This window comes from Corticium candelabrum, chromosome 7 (assembly GCF_963422355.1).
Source record: "Corticium candelabrum chromosome 7, ooCorCand1.1, whole genome shotgun sequence".
NCBI lineage: Eukaryota > Metazoa > Porifera > Homoscleromorpha > Homosclerophorida > Plakinidae > Corticium > Corticium candelabrum.
Genome location: NC_085091.1, coordinates 7890400 through 7909483, shown reverse-complemented (window position 1 = coordinate 7909483; position 19084 = coordinate 7890400). Strand labels below are relative to the sequence as shown.

Below are 19084 nucleotides of genomic sequence, written 5' to 3'. Positions count from 1 at the left end.
CTAATGACGATAAGGATGCTTTGAATGATTACATCACCCATGTTTCCAATTTACCAAGAAGCTCAGACACACTATGTCTTGGCGTCACTGCTTGACTCGCCTGGCATCATTGCTGCTCTTCGTTAGAACTTCATGCAAGTCCTATAAATTGAGGCACAAAATTTGCTTGATGCAACCGTAGGAACCATTGGTTCATCGTTACACACTTGCTTAGAGAATCTTTTCAAACTAATTCGTTATTGTCTGAAAATCTTGACAAACGCATACACACCTTGGCTTGTGGGTAAACCACTACTCTCCACAAGAAGTCTACAGAATATTTCGATCAATAGTAGTTAAGAAGTGTAACCGTGCCTTACAAGTAGAGTTTGTTCTTTTGCAGCTATTGATTTCGAAGATAAAAATACTACAGACTAAATTCCTTAAAACAGGCCACAGTTTCAAGAAATGAACTTGTGAGAGGACTGGCATTGCTAATAGTTAGACGTAGTTATTCTGGACATGGATTGTATATGATAGATGGTAATATTTTTACGTGTAGGTTAGGTGATTTTGTGTGTTGGTTATGCCATTTGTCTACACGTGTGTGTGTGTGTGTGTGTGTGTGTGTGTGTGTGTGTGTGTGTGTGCGCGCGCGCGCGCGCGCGTGTGTTTTATGTTGCCCCTATGAGGGAACTACACCAGATTTGTGTAATAAAAATTAATTATTATTATTAGTACTATCATTATTACTCTCTCATCCCCTTTACCTTATGTTGGGGTTGACACAAAGGATAGAAACCTAACAGCTGCTGTCCATACTATTAGAACTTTCGTTGAAGACCCTGATCAGTATGTAGTCTGAAATAGGACAAGAAAACTGCTTTCAACGAGTGTTAATCGGTCATATTTTCTTCGACGTCTAAGGCAGGGTTTCCTTGAATTGGTGGCTTGGGCAGAGTGGTGCTACTGTTCGTCTGTTGAGCTTCGCTTTGGGGTCTTTCGTACGTATAACTTCAACTACTGGAGTTCAACAGGGAGATCGTTTGGCCCCCTTTTGTTTTCCTTGGCAATTTGAGAACTTGAGATAGGTCATATTGATGGTCTGCTTCTGAAACTATGGTATCTGGACGAAGGAACATTTGTTGGATCACGAGATGCACTTTCAACATTTTTAGAGTTGCTCATATCAAAAGGACCAAATTTCGGTTTGCACATTGACCTTGACAAGTGTGAGATATTTCAACTTTCAGGACACCAAGCAAATTAAACGCTGGATCCGCTCCTGCTCACCCAAAAATTGCTTGGAGCGGTTCTTACGCCCCTGCGTTTATGTCAGTTAACGTGTATTAATCAGAGACTTTTACAACTTCAATAATGAGGTCAACTGCAAACCGCTGGTATTAGTTCTAGGGTCTACTTTAGAGGTGATTGAAGATCATGACTATTAGTCATTACTGTATTACATTAATTAATCAAATCAAGCTTTAGAGATTATTCATATGATATCCATTGCAAATTCCCAATAAAGTCTACTTCTTACCTACAGCCATAGTGGACGGAAGTGTGATGGCCTGGCCTGGTAACGAATGCATTGTTGACATCGGAGGCCTCGCAGTTGAATGATGGGATATGGAAGAAATATTAGATTGGATATTGGTGTTTCCAACTTGAGTCTTTTCCCACCTACCACGGTCAACTCCACCACGCCCACGCCCAATCCCAAGCCCACGCCCACGCCCAATCCCAAGCCCAAGCCCAAGTGCACGTCCTCTCGCTTTTCCTCCATCCGTTCCTCTACCGATTGTTGTTACCGCTGAACTACTAGCCTCTTGCTGACTAACCAGGTAAGCAACTCTGCTGGCGTATTGAGGCTGTTGGAACAAAGAAAACGATACCACGCTATTTTCGATGTTATGATTCGGTTGACTAGTCAGCAATCTCACACTGTCGATAGCTACATAGAGAAAGCACCGTTATACTATAGCGCTGACACAGAAACAGTACTGTGGTAAAGAAATCAGTAGACGTGACATGTACATATTTGCTAATTGTAGGCGTGACTTGAACTATAGTGCCAGACATAAGCTAGACAAGAGTAGTTGTGCTATTTGAACTTGTGTACAGACGAACTTAAGATCGCTGTATGTTCCACTGGTTATCGTAGAATTAAAAGACGAACCCCACAATCAGTAAAGAAGTTCTACTGTGGCGACGAGGATAGTGGGAGATGGCCAGCGGAACAAAGTATGGCAGGCTGGGAAAACACCGTCCGAGTACGGAGGGCGTGGAGAAGTACCAGGAGAGGTTCCAGCTATTCTGTACCGCGAACGGCATCGCTGATGGGGAAGGCCAAGATGCACAACGTACAGCAATCTTTCTGTCGTCAGTTGGCGCCTGTACCTACAGTCTGATAAAGAATATAGCAAGGCCGAAAACAGTCCAGGAACTTTCACTAGATGAAATTGTATCAACGTTGAAGGAGCACTTTAAGCCGAAGAAGATTATCATCGCGGGAAGGTTATGTTTCTACAAACGTCAGCAACGAGAGAGTGAAAATATCGCAGCGTACCTCGCTGAATTGCGTCGGCTTGCGAAACATTGCGACTATGGTGCTTACCTGGCAACAGCCTTGCGAGATCAATTCGTGTGTGTTTTGCGTGCTGAGTCTGTACAGCAAAAGCTCTTAGCAGAGGCTGCTTTGATTCTGGAGTCCGCTGTCAAATTTGCACAAGCCCACGAAATAGCATGTCAGGAGACACAAGCTATGCGTCATGACACGCGGAGACACGCACCAAGTAGCCAACCGGAGACGACGTTTGCGCTGCGAAGTACCGGTGAGCGACCTCCCACGAAGGAATCGTCTGAGAAAGCACGTTAACGTTGTACGGAACGCGGTCATAAAGCTGACAAGTGTCGTATGAAGTCCCGGCTGTGTAACATCTGCAAGAAGACGGGACACATTGTCAAAGCCTGTCGTAGCAAAGACAATGGCTCTAAGAAATGGAAGGGAAATGAAGCATCGTCATACCGGAAATCAGGCAATGTGAAAGCACAAGCTACCTACCAAGTAGACGAGGTTGATGTATGCACGATATACGACTTCAACGGAAAGAGAGCTCTAAGGTAAATGTTGATATAGCCGGAAGGTCCATTGAAATGATCGTGGACATGGGGGCAAGCATCACTGTCATTCCTGAAGACGTGTACAAGGCAGAGCTAGCTCATATCAAGTTACAAAAGAGCACTGTAAAGCTCTAGTCCTACTGTGGCAATTTTTGGAAGTAAAAGGCGAATCAACTGTACCGGTCCGTTATGGAGAGCAGGAACTTTGTGACAAGCTATTAGTTGTGGATGCACCAGGGAAACCAGCTGTGTTGGGAAGGAATTAGCTGACGAAGATCCGCTTTGACTGGAATACCCTATTTGGCATCCAGTATGAGGGTCACCTGGACGCAGTTCGAGAGTTTCCCAACCTATTCAAGGAAGGCATAGGCAAGTTATGAAAATTTAAAGCGAAAAGTGAGCTATCTCCAGACGCAAAGCCACTCTTCCATAAATCAAGATCGGTACCATTTGCACTTCAGTATAGGGTCAGTGAGGAGATTGATCGTCTGGTCAGAAAGGACATTCTTCGACGTGTCAAACAGAGTGATTGGGCGTTACCGATAGTCATTGTACGCAACGCCGATGGAGGAATGCGCCTTTGCAGTGACTATGAGGTGACTATAAATCAGTACCTCGACCATGGTCAGTACCCGACTGCCAATGCCCAGGACCTCTTCGCAACACTTGCTAGAAGAAAGAGATTCACCCGCTTAGATCTTCGACAAGCCTATCAACAGATGGAAGTTGACGTTGACAGCCAACAGTACCTAACAATGAACACTATCAAAGGCCTCTTCGCGTTCACTAGACTACCATTTGGTATCAAAACAGCTCCTAGCATATTTCAGAAGGCAATGGATTGTATTTTAAGCGGCCTACCTGAAGTCTGTTGTTTTCACGACGATATTTTGTCCTCTGGCAACTCTGACAAGGAGCATGATGCCCGTACCAGGAAGGTATTCAACAGATTAGATCAGGCAGGTGTCTGACTTCGAAGTAACAAATGTGAATTCAACAAATCGCAAGTCCATTATCTCGGACATATTGTTGATCAACGCGGCTTACGGCCTACCCAAGAGAAAATCAGAGCAATCAATCAAGGAGGCCCCAACACCTACAAATGTGACTGAATTGAAATTCATTTTGGGATTACTCAATTATTATAACCGCTTCCTGCTCAACTTGTGTGATACCTTGAAACCCCTGCATTCATTGTTGCAAAAGGGTAAACAGTGGAAGTGGACTTACAGGGAAGAAGAAGCTTTCGAGTCAATAAAAAACAAGCTCCTGAATTCTAACTTCCTGGCACACTATGACCTATTACTTCCATTACAGTTGTCGTGTGATGCCTCTCCATATGGCATTGGGGCTTGTCTGACCCATGTGTATGAAGATGGATCAGAACAGCCAGTCGCCTTTGCTTTGAGGACACTGTCTTCAACTGAGAAAGGATATGCTCAAGTAGAGAGAGAAGCTCTCGCATTAATATTTGGAGTTCGGCATTTTCACAAATATCTTGTTGGACGAAGTTTCACATTTGTTACCGATCAAAAGTCACTGACAAAGATTTTGGGTCCAAACAAAGGGTGCCTACACTATCTGCAGCTAGGCTACAGCGATGGGCGTTGATACCGAGTGCTTATGACTACGATTTGAAGTACAGGGCCGGTGAACAGATCAAGGAAGCTGATATGCTTTCACGTCTTCCCCTCACTGTCAACGTCATTGACCCAAACCACGACTTATTCAAGGTGGATTATTGTGAAACACTTCCTGTGACTGCTGCAGAAGTGGCCCGAGACACTCAGTTTGACCCCACCATAAGGTGCCACAGTATATACTCCAAGACTGGAAACCAAAGGTAGACCCAGAGATACAGCCCTATGCTAGGCGAGCAGAGGAATTGTTATGGAGGACGGATGCATCCTGTGGAGATCAAGAGTTGTGATACCACCAACCTTACGACAGCGTGTGAGGGAAGAACTACATGAAGGTCATTTTGGAGGTAATCGCATGAAGGCCATTGCTAGAAGTTTTGTGTGGTGGCCTAACCTAGATAAAGAGCTGGGTGATGTTACCAAAGCCTGTGAAGTTTGTCAGTCTCAACGGAACAAACCGGCAACTGCAATCACTCACCCTTGGGTATATCCAAATTGTCCTTGGGAGAGCGTTTATATAGATTTTGCCGAATATGAGGGACACCAACTATTTATCATGGTGGACGCCCATTCCAAGTGGATTGAGGTTGAGGAGATGGGTCGGCAAGCAAGACCATTGAAACGCTGAGAAGAATATTCAGTACTCACGGATTACCCAACGAATTGTATCCGACAATGGTCCACAATTCAAATCTAGCGAATTTCACAACTTCATGAAATGGTGTGGAATTAGACATCAGCTAACACCACCGTACCACCCCTCATCGAACGATCAGGCTGAAAGACGTGTCCAACAGTTCAAACAGTTTTTGAAGGGAAGACCTAGAGGAAGATCGGTAAAACATCCAATATCCCTATTCCTCCTCGAGTATCGAACAACACCCAACATGACTACAGGGAAGTCACCTGTAGAATTGCTTATGAAGAGAGAGTTGAGAACAAGGCTCAGCATTCTGAAGACACACGCCGGTCAGGAAATCAGGGAGCACCAACAAAGACAATTTCATCATGCCACGGAGAAAAACAGAGAAATATTGCCAGGAGAAGTTGTATCTGTCTGGAATCCTAGGCAAGACAGTAAAGGTCGTTGGTTAAGTGGCACCGTCGTACAACGACCGGGACCAGCAAACTATTTGGTCAACGTTGAAGGCCAGACTCGGTATGTGCACATTAATCATCTGTTATCCCGAGATCCAAGGAGTGTACAACAACAGCTCGGAACGGGTGAAGCAACAACTCCAGAAATGGAACAAGTACAGCCATCAAGAAGTCAGTAATAGTCGAGGAAATGCTAACTCTCAGCAACAGAAGAGCGTCGCGTAACAGGGGCTAGAGGGGGCTGAAGTCCCACCACTTTTCGGGGCGTTTTCAAAATGTTTAATATCAAAGACCAAAGCCGAGATCTCAGCAGCGAGTCAGGCCCACCACTTTTTGCGCCCACGCGACGCTCCTGAGCAACAGGAAAGTCCGCAACAAGAACCGCCTTCAACTCAGGACGGTACTAGTACAGAACAACCATTGGCAAATCATGAACCAACTTCTATCGAAGACCAACCTAAGGAAGAACAAGTACGAAGATATCCGCGCGCAAGAATCGACGACCTCCAATCCGATATCGAGAATTTTAGGAGGGAGCAGTGTGGTAAAGTAACCAGTAGACATGACGTGTACATATATGGTAATTGTAGGCATGACTTGAACTATAGTGCCAGACATAGGCTAGACAAGAGTAGTTATGCAATTAGAACTTGGTGTACAGACAAACTTAGGATCGCTGTATGTTCCACTGGCTATTGTAGAATTAAAAGACGAACCCCACAATCAGTGAAGAAGTTCTACAAGTACATTGTACACCCACCAGAGCCAGACCCTCTCCTCACGCTGTCGTGCTCCGTATAACGTGACAACGCTATCTGTAGTCTCGCGTAGTAAGGCTGTTTCCGCCTCGTCATACGCCCGGTACTGTGCATGTTTAGTCTAGTAACGTGGCTGAAAAAGTTTCGTTACGCGAGACTTTTAAGGTGTAGTCGTTTGGGACTATCTCTTCCTAGGTTGGATAGCGTGGTTAAAGAGACAGGGCACGAACCAATCAACTTTCCGAACAAGATAGATGAGGCAGTAACAGAGCTATGCGCACGAGTAGCATCCTTTCTAATACAAAATTGTAAAATTATTGACGAGAGAACACAAGCAATGACAATATGGTAGAACAGTAACAGAAAATGACATCTCTAACTGCAACTGCATGACTCCCATATCTTTTTCTTTTTGAAAAAAGGATTTCTGAGTTTTTGCTAAATTCACCGTCTAAGAGAATCAGAATCACCCCGGGTGTAATAAAGCCCTTTCATCTACGTTTCCACGTGCTAGCTTTTTGGGAGTTTGTTCTGCCAAACATTTTTGCCCGGACAATCCAGAATAATTATGCAACAATAGTGGCCTGGAAATGCTAAGCGTGCGCGTTGGACGGTCAAAGCCTAGTAGAGATACAAGATTTTTACATATAAAGTTACCAATCAAAGTTAACAGCATAAATATCGTTCCAGGCTATCCCTTTCCGAAATGTTTTAGAAAAAGAAAGGTGTCCAATCGAACACGTCTTTCCACTCTCTGTTTCTACAAAGATCCCAAACGAATACGCACTAAAATGGCCCCAGACCCAATATTAATTTTTGTGTTTCGTCGCGTTAACCTAAAATGCAATACAGCATGCTTATGTTGCATAAGATTTGCTACGCCTCTAGAGATGCCTGAGAGCCAAGAAAGACAAACACACATAGTGACGAAGAGGAAAGCGGTAAAACAATTGCGCAATTTCATTATCTCCAAACACGTAAGCTATTTTAGTGTCGCGTAAACTACTGTATGTGTGAGCGCAACACGTCAAAGTGAGCGCCAGAAACAGTGCAGAAATAGGCAAACACAAATGCCACGCCCCACATCTTACCCGATTGCCGTTCGTTGCTGCTAATTTGTATTATAGCCGACCCCTCTGGCCTTGCACTCAGCTCATGGCATATAGATATTCCATTTCTTTCAAGGAACGACAACAACGCCGTTTTGCACTGCCCCAGGTGCAAGTCAAGGCCTTGAACTAGAATTCTTACTGTATCCTCTTTTCCGTCCATTGACAGGAAGACCAATACCGTACCGTCTTTCACAGAGCACTGAAAGCTAAGACGACGATTGCCCACGTTAAGAGATTTCAGAGCAACTCGTGAGCGATGACGTATTTTCCTTACTAAATTTTCCCCGGAGTCCAGATAAAATCTTGGCATTGTTATTACTATACAACCTAGAATAGAGTAAATTCAGGAAATCAAGGTATTTTGTTTAATGTTTTTAATATAAAATAGTTCAGATCTAGTTTCTGCAGGTTATTTTAGAGTTGCTACTGAGTTTGAATGAAGAAGCACTAAATAACGGTTGCAGTAGGCGTGAACCTACTCACGTGCGTACGTGCTGGAGAACATTGGGGACTTCATCGTCGCAATGAAAACTTCTCTGCTGTTGGGGGTTGTGTAAACCGAACCGATCGGGACAAAGACATTAGTTTCTTTAGCGATTGTGGCGGCTGTCCTCCACGCGTGGAGGTCGTCAGTTTAGATCACGTGAGTGCAACCGGTCTATAGTGTAAACCTTCTACAAGGATGCATGCAAATACGTCATGAGATATAAGGTCACGTGGAAGTCACTCGACCAAGACATGCCTAATTAGCTAAACAGCTTGTGTTGTATTGCTAACATAGCAACACTGATCATCTGAGCGTCATTGCAACTCTTAGATAATTGGCGACATCCACTCTTGTGACAACGAGCGTATGTGCGGATGCGTGGCGAGTCGGTCGTCTAAGCCGACGTTACTGTACCTTAGTGCTTCCGCGCTTCGGGTAATTTATGGTAATATCGTGCTCAAACCGTTTGCCGTTGCCAGATATAGCTAATAGCATAGCATTCTATTCACGCATGCTCAATCAATAAAATAAACGGTGTAAACATGAGACTGTGCAAGCAGTCTCGTGCGTAGTCATGCAGACTCTACCGCGGCGTCATACTTCCGGGCTAGAAAATAAATAAAGATCATGTGTTTTAGTATATTGTGTAGTGTTTCACCGATACCAAGTTTTACCGATACTATACTGTACCGATACCGATACCTCGGTTTTTAAACGAAACCGATACCAATACCTATACTGACATTTCAGTTTTTGTTGTTTTTACCTCAACATTATACTTTAGTTGTCTATGGTACCCAGACTCCCCGTTCTAGGACAATCAAGTTTCCGAGCCCAGATATGATTTATGTCTGCCCCTTTTGTCGCTTCGTCGATCGTTTCCGGCTGCTTGTCTTGTCCACACCTCTTTCCGAGTCCTCCAGCAACTTAGACTTGTCAGAGTGCTTTCTCTGCAAGTTTGGCGCCGTCCCATGCACCTCTCGAAACGCTCTCTGAGCAACTTTTACACGACGCCTACTGTTGTCTACTTCCGAGACCGCAAAATATGACCAAATGCCACCGACACGAGAGGCCATGATAGAACCACATCCGCTAAAGGCTAATCTACAGTGACTTACGCAAGCCGAGCGTCAGCCCAGCGTAACGCCAACGTAACGTCAGCATCCTACTGTAAACATGTTAACACTTTTCTCCGAGACGCCATATACGTTCTGACCAGCGTCAAGACGTTGGACCCGAGCTCTAGTTGAGTGTCAACGTAATGTAAACCGGAAATAGTCCCATTTCTAGCTAGACCAATCGGCTGTCGCGATTTTAATCGCGTGATCGACGCCAGATACTGTTCGCAGCTGATAGGACGTTGCCGGGTTGCGCTCAGACATGTTACTGTATAAATCAATAAATTACAGCGTCTGACTACGTTAACGTTATACGTAGGATGACGCTCAACTTGCTTAGGTTACTCTAAACCATGCAGCCTTTAAGGCCGGTTTACAGATCTCTTTGGCCAAATGTGACGTTATGTAACGTAGTGGAACGTTAAGCATCGTAACGTAACGTAACGTAACGTAGATGCTATTCATAGAATACGTTCGTTCAACGTCTGTATCTAATGTTGCGTACCATAGCTCACCTTTGGTCGCGTCATTGTCTTAGCTATCGTACGATTGGTTAAAGAAACCACGGGCTGAATTGCACAGACCCTAATGGTCAAACGTGCCGGTCCTTTACCTCAAAATAGAACACAATCCTATTCCAAAGTAACGTAACGTAACGTAACATAACGTATCGTAACGTCACCTGGTTCACAGACGACGCTAGCAATGTTAGGTTACGTTACGTTACGTTACGTTCGTCAAGCGTATGATCTGTGAACCGGCCTTAAGACTACGTATCAGCATTTCACGTGTAACATAAACAACAACTGATATTCAAAATTCAGTCGACAGCACGAAATGTTTCAATTCAGTCGGTTGAACTTGCAACGACACAAGCTACCAAGAGCAAAACATTTCATAACAGATTTCTGAACAATGAATGTTTACACTTACGAGGTGAATGTTCCTGATCATAACCGTTGTAGAAATGAGATCGGATATCACAATCGCGAGTCATATCCGTAGGAGAAACTATGTGGCCTGATTCGTCGACACCGATGTACCATTCCGAGTTTTTGTAAGATCGAAAGCGATAATAGCCATCGTATGTTTCGGTGACCCGAAAAGCGTTGTACTCGGCGTCCTCTACCTGTCGAGCAAATCCCAAGATATCGATCTTTTGTCGTATTGCGCATTTGCAACAAAGAACCACCTTACCGCGAGAAGCTGATTCTCTATGATGGCTAAGTACTTGTCGTCATATCTGAGGTTTCGTAACGTGTATACGCCTATATCATCGATGGGCAAAATGAAACTGAGCTATTGAATAAGAAATAATGCAAAGCTAAACAAAATGGTGAATTGTTGAGACCACAACCTTTTGCACTTTTGTGTGTCCCAGTTGTGACAGTTTTGCCATCCTTCTTGACCAGCAGGTTGAGGCCGGAGCACCTGCTTGTGATCAAGACACGGACGTTAGTCAAATTTTTGATAGTCCACGAACCCTAAGTAAACGAGAACCGTTTTCAGTTATTCACTAGACGCCAAGTTGAATTTGTGTTCAAACGTTAGTAGAATTACTTAACCGTTTAAACAAAAATCTTGAACGAAAAGTACATTAGCATATCTAATAAAAATTAGCAAAGCATAAAACTTGTAACAGGTGTGTGTGTGTGTGTGTGTGTGTGTGTGTGTGTGTGTTGTGTGTGTGTGTGTGTGTGTGTGTGTGTGTGTGTGTGTGTGTGTGTGTGTGTGTGTGTGTGTGTGTGTGTGTGTGTTACAATAGATTAAAAATAACAGAAGAAATGAAATTAAGTTAGACAAGAAAAAGAAACGACAAGCGAAAGCATAATTGAAAATTGAGACGAGAAAATACGAGAATATTTAAGAAAGCCATGCAGTTGCCATTACGATCCTATAGACATTTGCGTTTCAGTACTTTCCATTCGCTATTTGACGACTTCTAGACAAGCATGTGACTACACAAGCGTCAATAAATTATATGTTAATTAATAATAATTACATGTTAATTAGTAAATAATAAATTATACGTTAATTAATAATAAATTATATGTTAATCAATAATAAATTATATGTTAATCAATAATAAATTATATGTTAATTAATAATAAATTATATGTTAATTAATAATAAATTATATGCTAATTAATAATAAATTATATGTTAAATAATCAATAATAAATTATATGTTAAATAATCAATAATAAATAATATGTTAATTAATAATAAATTATTATTTTAATTAATCAATAATAAATTATATGTTAATCACTTATAAATTATATCTTAATTAATAATAAATTATATGTTAATTAATAATAAATTACATGCTAATTAATAATAAATTATATGTTAATCAGTAATAAATTATATCTAAACTTACATTAACTGACACTTGTACGTCTTTCAATTGCTCTTGAATCATCCGAAATCGTTTGACTGATTCTATGGGCCATCGATGGTTAAAAGCATACAGAAGCTTGCCATTCACTTTTGTCTCATAGCATCCAGCTGTTGTCTCGATTGTCAAGACGAAACGTCCTCCATGTTCAAACGGAAATCGAGCTGTTGTTTCTGTTTGTCCCCAAGTGTTATCTTTCTCAGAATTGAAGGTTACAAGTTGGTCATCAGATCGTATTTCCATGTGAAAAGCAATTCCACTGTCGTCATCAGTCGTGAAGAAATCGATGGAAAAGAGGCACGTGTCACTTGATAGCAGAAATTCGATGTAGACAATTTTTCCCGCAGTATTCGTCAAGAAAGGAGAAGAAATTGTAGAAATATTCTAGACAGACAGACAGACAGATCAGCCTTTTATAGCTACTACAGAGATTTAGAACAATTACACCTAACACTAACGTTTCGTTGGTTTACGGTTCAATCGCTCTAAACAATGTCACTCCTAGATTACTCCGATCCGGAGTATTGTGTAAATAACTCTGAAAACAATGTGTACAGTACACGTACCGCGCACACGGTCACGGTACAGTGACCGTGTACGGGACCTTTTGTACGCGCACGAGGGTCTGGGTACGAGGCCAGTCCTTTGCTGACACGTTACGTGAGCGACACATTTCTTTATCTTTTCTGGTCTTTTAATAATTCATACATTTTAGCAAGACCACAATCTCAATCACCAGTCGTATGTATGCTAGAAGACCATGCACTTACTAACTTATCTAGACGGTTTTTAGAATCGGCAGATGTACGCCTGTAGCTAGCATATGAATAGTTACAAAAATTATATCATTCGAAAGCGCAGTTAATATGATTATTAAAGATGTATGAATTGTAATTTTTACTTCTATAATGTGGCTGCAATTGCAAATAATAGGTAAGTGACTACTGCCTTGCGCCACGCGCTACATAAGTAGATACTATTAGATAATTAGACGGGCGTGACATGTTTGCGGGAATTATCGGGAAATGTCTGAAGGGTTAAGACTGTCTGGACGGCTTTGGGATGGTCTGGAATGATTTAGAATCGCTTTCTATTTCCTGAAACTTTCTCAAACATATTTTTTACAATTTCACTAAATTTTTCAAAACCTCCAAATCTCCTAGATCTATTGAGCTTTCGTGAATTATCTTTATCAACAATTCCAATATTACTCTTCAACGCTGCCAGGCAATCATTGTTTCTTTGTTAAGTTACCGGCTTCCAAATCAGGCGAATTGTTCAAGCTAGGCTGACCATATTAGATTAGCGATAGTTCATATCCGGCTGACCGCATGGCTTTATACTATCTTAATTAAATTGGGCTGGCCGGCTTCAAACGGGTCTGGCAGGTTTTTAAGTGCGGGACTAAAGTTATAAATCTGTCTCTAACGTGTATATCTACTGTACTGTACTAGCAGCTAATTAATTAACTTAATTGAATAAATATTTCTTTATAGATACTGTATTCACCACTGGTAACTTAAACGTGCGTAGCGCTTTTTAGTTGCAAGAGACAACGCCATGCATAGCTGAAGCAGAAAACCGTCGTATGGGTAAAATAAACGTTTGCGAAACGTCTGGACGCCAGACAAGCTACGCATGTTCACCATATTGTCATCGCCATGTCTAACAAATCTAATTAATTAGACACGTGTCAGTCTTGCGATCGAACGTTCACAAATATATCTATAGAGGCTAAATTACTTCCTCTGTACAGGCTAACCTCGCGAGAGCTAAGACAAATATCCGGTTTCCTATGTGAAGTTAGACTTAAAATATACTGAATGAAGCCCCTACTCCAGGGCCGGATCAGGAATTTTTGAAAGAGGGGTTCACATGGTAGCATTTATTTATAGCATTACTAATTTTCTCTTTTCTAATAAAATTATATGAAATTATTGAACAACGCCTATTGGAAAACAGGGGGTCGTAACCCCTAGAACTCCTCTGGATCCGGCCCTGACCTAGTCTCTGTTCGCGTTCACTGTGTATTTACAAAAATCGCTTTAGAACGTTACGGTTACGATATGATTTACAGATAAGTGGTCACGTACGCAGATGCCATATCAATACTTCATTACTATTAATTGTTCTGGTGCATAGATTCATGCGTACAGCAACGCTTGGTCGTGTTCGTCTGGGCTTGGCTGGTCAATGTAACATCACTATCAACTTCCGTCACTTCGTAGTCGTCATCTATTTCATTGTGATGTTAGAGCTCTCCACGAAGTCTTTCCTGCATCTCGTCTTTTTTCTAGAAATTTTTCTTCTTTTTTTTTCTACGTGTTTGCAGGTATTGTAAGTCACAGTAAAACACGTCTGTGTCAGTAACAGTAAATCCGGAGTCACAGTAAACAAGCTATTGATGTCATAATCACTTAGTAGGTCACAGGCAATTAGTTAAGTGTTTCTAAACCAACACAGGTGCTCCATTACATAGTTCCAGATTCACAGTGAACGCGAACAGAGAGTAGTACCTCGTGACAAGCCCTCTCGTCGTCCTGGCCTACGTCTGGCATGCTTTCTTGGCGGTCCTCCGTTGCACTTTTGCTAGAAGCTATAGCTAGAGAAGCGAGCAAACCAAGGTCTGTACAAAATTTCTAGACGTCGGGTAACTACTGTAAATAATCTGTAACTTACGTGCAATGTCGAGGTCTTCACTCATTGTGATTTCAAGTTGAAATCGTGCTCAAACCGTTTGTCGTTGTCACCCACAGCAAGTCACAAAGGCTTGTGGTCCCGCATACTCAGTAGCATGCACTAGATGAAACCACATAACTTGTTTATTTAATTAACTGGGTGACTGCGTGAACACGCCGAAATCTTGTGTGCTCGATAACTGATAATCTAATACTCTTATTGCCTTTGCTGATCATAACTTGTCAGCAAGGCTCCAAAGGCTCTAGATCACACAAACTTGCCACCCGGCAGTGACGTACTGTAGCCTTTGCACTCAATTATCGCAGACCCACTTGTACATATACGTACCACCCAACCCAACAGTGGCGTGGTGTCGATCACATTGCAAAGTTAGCTAGACAACAGCAAGAGCTTGAACAACGGATGACGTAGCAATTACCAAACACCTAATCTAATAAATTATCTGTGCATGTAGCTTAGCTAACACACAAAAGATTGATCGACCGACGAATGACACCAACAAGCCCAAACTATTGGAGCTTGTAAATCACCATAATTGAAGTATAGCGTTTATGCACAGCAAATCTAGAAGTGGCCAATACATGCTCATTACCCAAGGCCCGGATTTCCGGGCTAAGGATATAGTAATTGTTCGCTGACCGACCGACCGACCGTATTAATACTCGATTATGTATATACGTAACCGGATACGATATGTAACACTTGTAGTCTGCGAGAGAGACACGCGAAGCAAAATTCTGCTATGCTGCATGTATTATTGTTGTTCAAGAGAGAAAGAACTCAACAGAATGACTGAACACGTGGTACGGTACTACGGTTGTAACTAGCAACTCAAATCCCCAGAATCTGCATCACACTAGCTATGTACGCCGACATCTAGGCCGCTCTTGATACCATTACACTATAGTATACAGCTACACTTGCCCGGAGCTTGCCAACTCTGATTTTATCACTCCTAGCTCAATGTCTCAATACCTCATTTATCTGTGCCATTCTACTCTAGTAGGTTCTGTCGCTAGCGCTCCTTACGCCACTTAGTGAAAAGAAACGCACTGCATGCAACTATAAACTAGAATGAACTCAGTCAAATCACACCGGCCGGTACCCAATCATCACTGCTTAGTTCCCGTATATCCATTTACCGTAACTACCGTAACTACGCTCTAACCAAGGTCGCAAGCTTAGTTCAATAACTACTCTATAACTACTCTAGAATTACGCAATAACCACGGCTAGTGTTCACACTGTACTAGACCCTGGTTGGATAACTACGCTCTAGCTATCAGTGTGAACACAGTCGAACACTAGCAACCTCTAGACTAGTAGACTTGTCACGGTGCTGTCTCTGCAAGTTTGTCGCCGTCCCATGCACCTCTCGAAACGCTCTCTGAGCAACTCTTACACGACGCCTACTGTTGTCTACTGCCGAGACCGTAAAATAAGACCAAATGCCACTGGCACGAGTCGATCGCCATAATAGAACAACATCCACGAAAGGCTGATCTACAGTAACTTACGCAAGTCGAGCGTCAGCCCAGCGTAACGCCAACGTAACGTCAGCATCTTACTGTAAACATGTTAACACCTTTCGCCGAGACGCCATTACGTTCTGACCAGCATCAAGACGTTGGACCCGAGCTCTATTTGAGCGTCAACGTAATGTAAACCAGAAATAGTCCGGTTTCTAGCTAGATCAATCGGCTGTCGCGCTTTTACTCACGTGATTGACGCCAGACTGTTTGCAGCTGATATGGACGTTGCTGGGTCGCGCTCAGGCATGTTACTATGTACATCAATAATTACAGCGTCTGACTACGTTAACGATATACGTAGGCTGACGCTCAACTTGCGTAAGTTAGTGTAAACCATGCAGCCGGTTCACAGATCTCATTGGCCAAATGTAACGTTATGAAACGTAGTGGAACGTAAACACAGTAACGTAACGTAACGTAGATGCTATTCATAGAGTACGTCCGTTCAACGTCTTTATCTAATGTTGTAGACTCGTACCCAGTTCTACTCCTCGCGCGCGCTCCACGTGTTTTGGCACGTGATTTTTGTTCCACTTGCCAGGAGAAAGACTGGTAACATCTTATGTCACGTGAAGAACTTCTTCACGTGGTAGGTTTTCGGTGTATTGATTGGTCGAAACTGTAAAGCGAGACGAAAAAATGTTGTTACAAGGGCACGCGTAGGATTCTATTAGAATGAATTGAGTAGAAATTACCTTGCCAATTAGACAGTTATTAGCAATGGTCAGCGTCACGCAAAAGATTCAAGCTCATTTAATAGTGTCTCTGCTGTGGACATTACGACAACGACGTCTTCTCCAGCCAGATTGACAGAGATGTCTCTAGCTGCTCAGTACGAAGTGAATGGTAGCCAATAGACGACAGGAGCGCGTACAAGGTGCATTCGCTACCGCTGGATAGTGAAGCTACAATGTTCATGAAGCGACGTTTTCGCTCGTTGCAACGAAAGCGATCTACTTTGTAACTCTAATTTCTGAGCAGTCCCTAGAAAGAGCGTAAAGCTTTGTGTTTTTGTGTTGGCTTGCGACGTTTAGCATTGTGCTCTCGTGAGACGAATTACTCGACACCATATTATCAGTGCAGGTGGCAACAATTTACAGGATCGGTTTCTAATTAAGCTAATGAAATAAATGATCACATGACATAATATGTTACCAGTCCTTCTGGCGAGCGGAACAAAAAAGCACGTGCCAAAACACGTGGAGCTCGCGTGAGGAGGAGGACTGGGTGCGAGTCTGCTAATGTTGCGTACCCTAGCTGACCTTTGGTAGCGTCACTGTCTTAGCAATCGTACGATTGGTTAAAGAAACCAGGGACTGTATTGCTCAAACCCTAAGAGTCAAACGTTCCGGTCCTTGACCTCGAAATAGAACACAATCCTATTCCAACGTAACGTAACGTAAGGTAACGTAACGTAACGTAACGTAGCGTAGCGTCACCTGGCTCACAGACGGCGCTCGCAATGTTAGGTTACGTTACGTTACGTTGCGTCACGTTACGTTATGTCACGTTACGTTTGTCCAGCGTATGATCTGTGAACCTACCTTTGAGACTACGTATCAGCACTTCATGTGTAACGTAAACAACAACTGATATTCAAAATTCAGTCGACAGCACGAAATGTGTCAATTCAGTCGGTTGAAATTGCAACAACAAAAGCTACCAAGAGCAAAACATTTCATAACAGATTTCTGAACAATGAGTGTTTACACTTACGAGGTGAATGTTCCCGATTATAACCGTCGTAGAAATGAGATCGGATATCACAATCGTGAGTCACATCTGTAGGAGAAACTATTTTGCCTGTTTCGTCGACACCGATGTACCATTCCAAGTTTTTGTAAGCTCGAAAGCGATAATAGCCATCGTTTATTTCGGTGACCCAAAAAGTGTTGTACTCGCCGTCCTCTACCTGTCAAGCAAATCCCAAGATATCGATCTTTTGTCGTATTGCACATGCGCAACAAAAAACCACCTTACCGCGAGCAGCTCATTCTCTATGATGGCTAAGTACTTGTCGTCATATCTGATGTTTCGTAGCGTGTATACGCCTATATCATGTCGATGGGCAAAATGAAACTGAGCTATTGAATAAGAAATAATGCAAAGCTAAACAAAATGGTGAATTGTTGAGACCACAACCTTTTGCACTTTTCTGTTTCCCAGTTGTGATAGTTTTGGCATCCCTCCTGACCAGCAGGTTGACGTCGGAGCACCTGCTTGTGATCAAGACACGGACGTTAGTCAAATTTTTGATAGTCCACGAACCCTAAGTAAACGAGAACCGTTTTCAGTTATTCACTAGACGCCAAGTTGAATTTGTGTTTAAACGTTAGTAGAATTACTTAATTATTTAAACAAAAATCCTGAACGAAGAAGTACATTAGCTTATCTAATAGAAATTAGCAAATCATAAAACTTGTTGACAGTTAGAAAAGTCGCATGTGGTGTGTGTGTGTGTGTGTGTGTGTGTGTGTGTGTGTGTGTGTGTGTGTGTGTGTGTGTGTGTGTATGTATGTGTGTGTGTGTGTGTGTGTGTGTGTGTGTGTGTGTGTGTGTGTGTGTGTGTGTGTGTGTGTGTGTGTGTGTGTGTGTGTGTGTGTGTGTGTGTGTGTGTGTGTGTGTTACAATAGATTAAAAATATAACAGAAGAAATGAACTTAAGTTAGACAAGAAAGAGAAACGACAAGCAAAAGCATAATTGAAAGGTTGAGACGAGAAAACACGAGAATATTTCGTTAATTGAAGAAAGCCATGCAGTTGCCATTACGATCCTATAAACATTGGCAATTCGTTTCAATACTTTCCATTGGCTATTTGACGACTTCTAGACAAGCATGTAAATACCCAAGCGTCAATAAATTATATGTTAATAAATTACATGTCAATTTATAATAATTATATGTTAATTAATAATAAATTATATGTTAATCAATAATAAATTATATGGTAATAAATAATAAATTATATGTTAATTAATAATAAATTATATGTTAATCACTTATAAATTATATCTTAATTAAAAATAAATTATATGTTAATCAGTAATAAATTATATCTAAACTTACATTAACTGACACTTGTACGTCTTTAAATTGCTCTTGAATCATCCGAAATCGTTTGACTGATTCTA

At 42.1% G+C, this 19084-nt stretch overlaps 1 protein-coding gene and 1 long non-coding RNA gene across 4 annotated transcripts; both read right to left on the bottom strand.

Moving 5' to 3' along the window:
- Positions 1 to 10524: 10524 nt before the first annotated feature.
- On the bottom strand, positions 10525 to 14479 carry LOC134182539 (galectin-4-like). 3 transcript variants are annotated; one of them, XM_062649961.1, is made up of 5 exons: positions 14399 to 14479; positions 14236 to 14321; positions 11702 to 12103; positions 10676 to 10802; positions 10525 to 10617 (listed from the first exon to the last, which is right to left on the bottom strand). In XM_062649961.1, the coding sequence occupies exons 1-5, from the start codon at positions 14421 to 14423 to the stop codon at positions 10592 to 10594; spliced, it is 666 nt and encodes a 221-aa protein (XP_062505945.1). In that variant the 5' UTR covers positions 14424 to 14479; the 3' UTR covers positions 10525 to 10591. The 3 variants fall into 3 exon arrangements, with proteins under 3 accessions (XP_062505945.1, XP_062505944.1, XP_062505946.1); XM_062649960.1 differs by having other exon boundaries at positions 10525 to 10802; XM_062649962.1 differs by having other exon boundaries at positions 10575 to 10749.
- A 3049-nt stretch (positions 14480 to 17528) lies between these two features.
- LOC134181847 (uncharacterized) lies at positions 17529 to 18041 on the bottom strand. Its single transcript, XR_009970209.1, has 3 exons — positions 17932 to 18041; positions 17668 to 17863; positions 17529 to 17610 (listed from the first exon to the last, which is right to left on the bottom strand). It is a non-coding gene; the product is annotated as an uncharacterized LOC134181847 (long non-coding RNA).
- Between the last annotated feature and the right edge of the window lie 1043 nt (positions 18042 to 19084).

Excerpts from the sequence above, each read along its gene's own strand:
- LOC134182539 (XM_062649960.1), bottom strand. The coding sequence starts at position 14,423 with ATGAGTGAAGACCTCGACATTGCAC. Across the intron at positions 14,322-14,398 it reads TGAAGACCTCGACATTGCAC|CTATAGCTTCTAGCAAAAGT; the intron begins GTAAGTTACAGA and ends TCGCTTCTCTAG. Across the intron at positions 12,104-14,235 it reads ACGAGAGGGCTTGTCACGAG|AATATTTCTACAATTTCTTC; the intron begins GTACTACTCTCT and ends CTGTCTGTCTAG.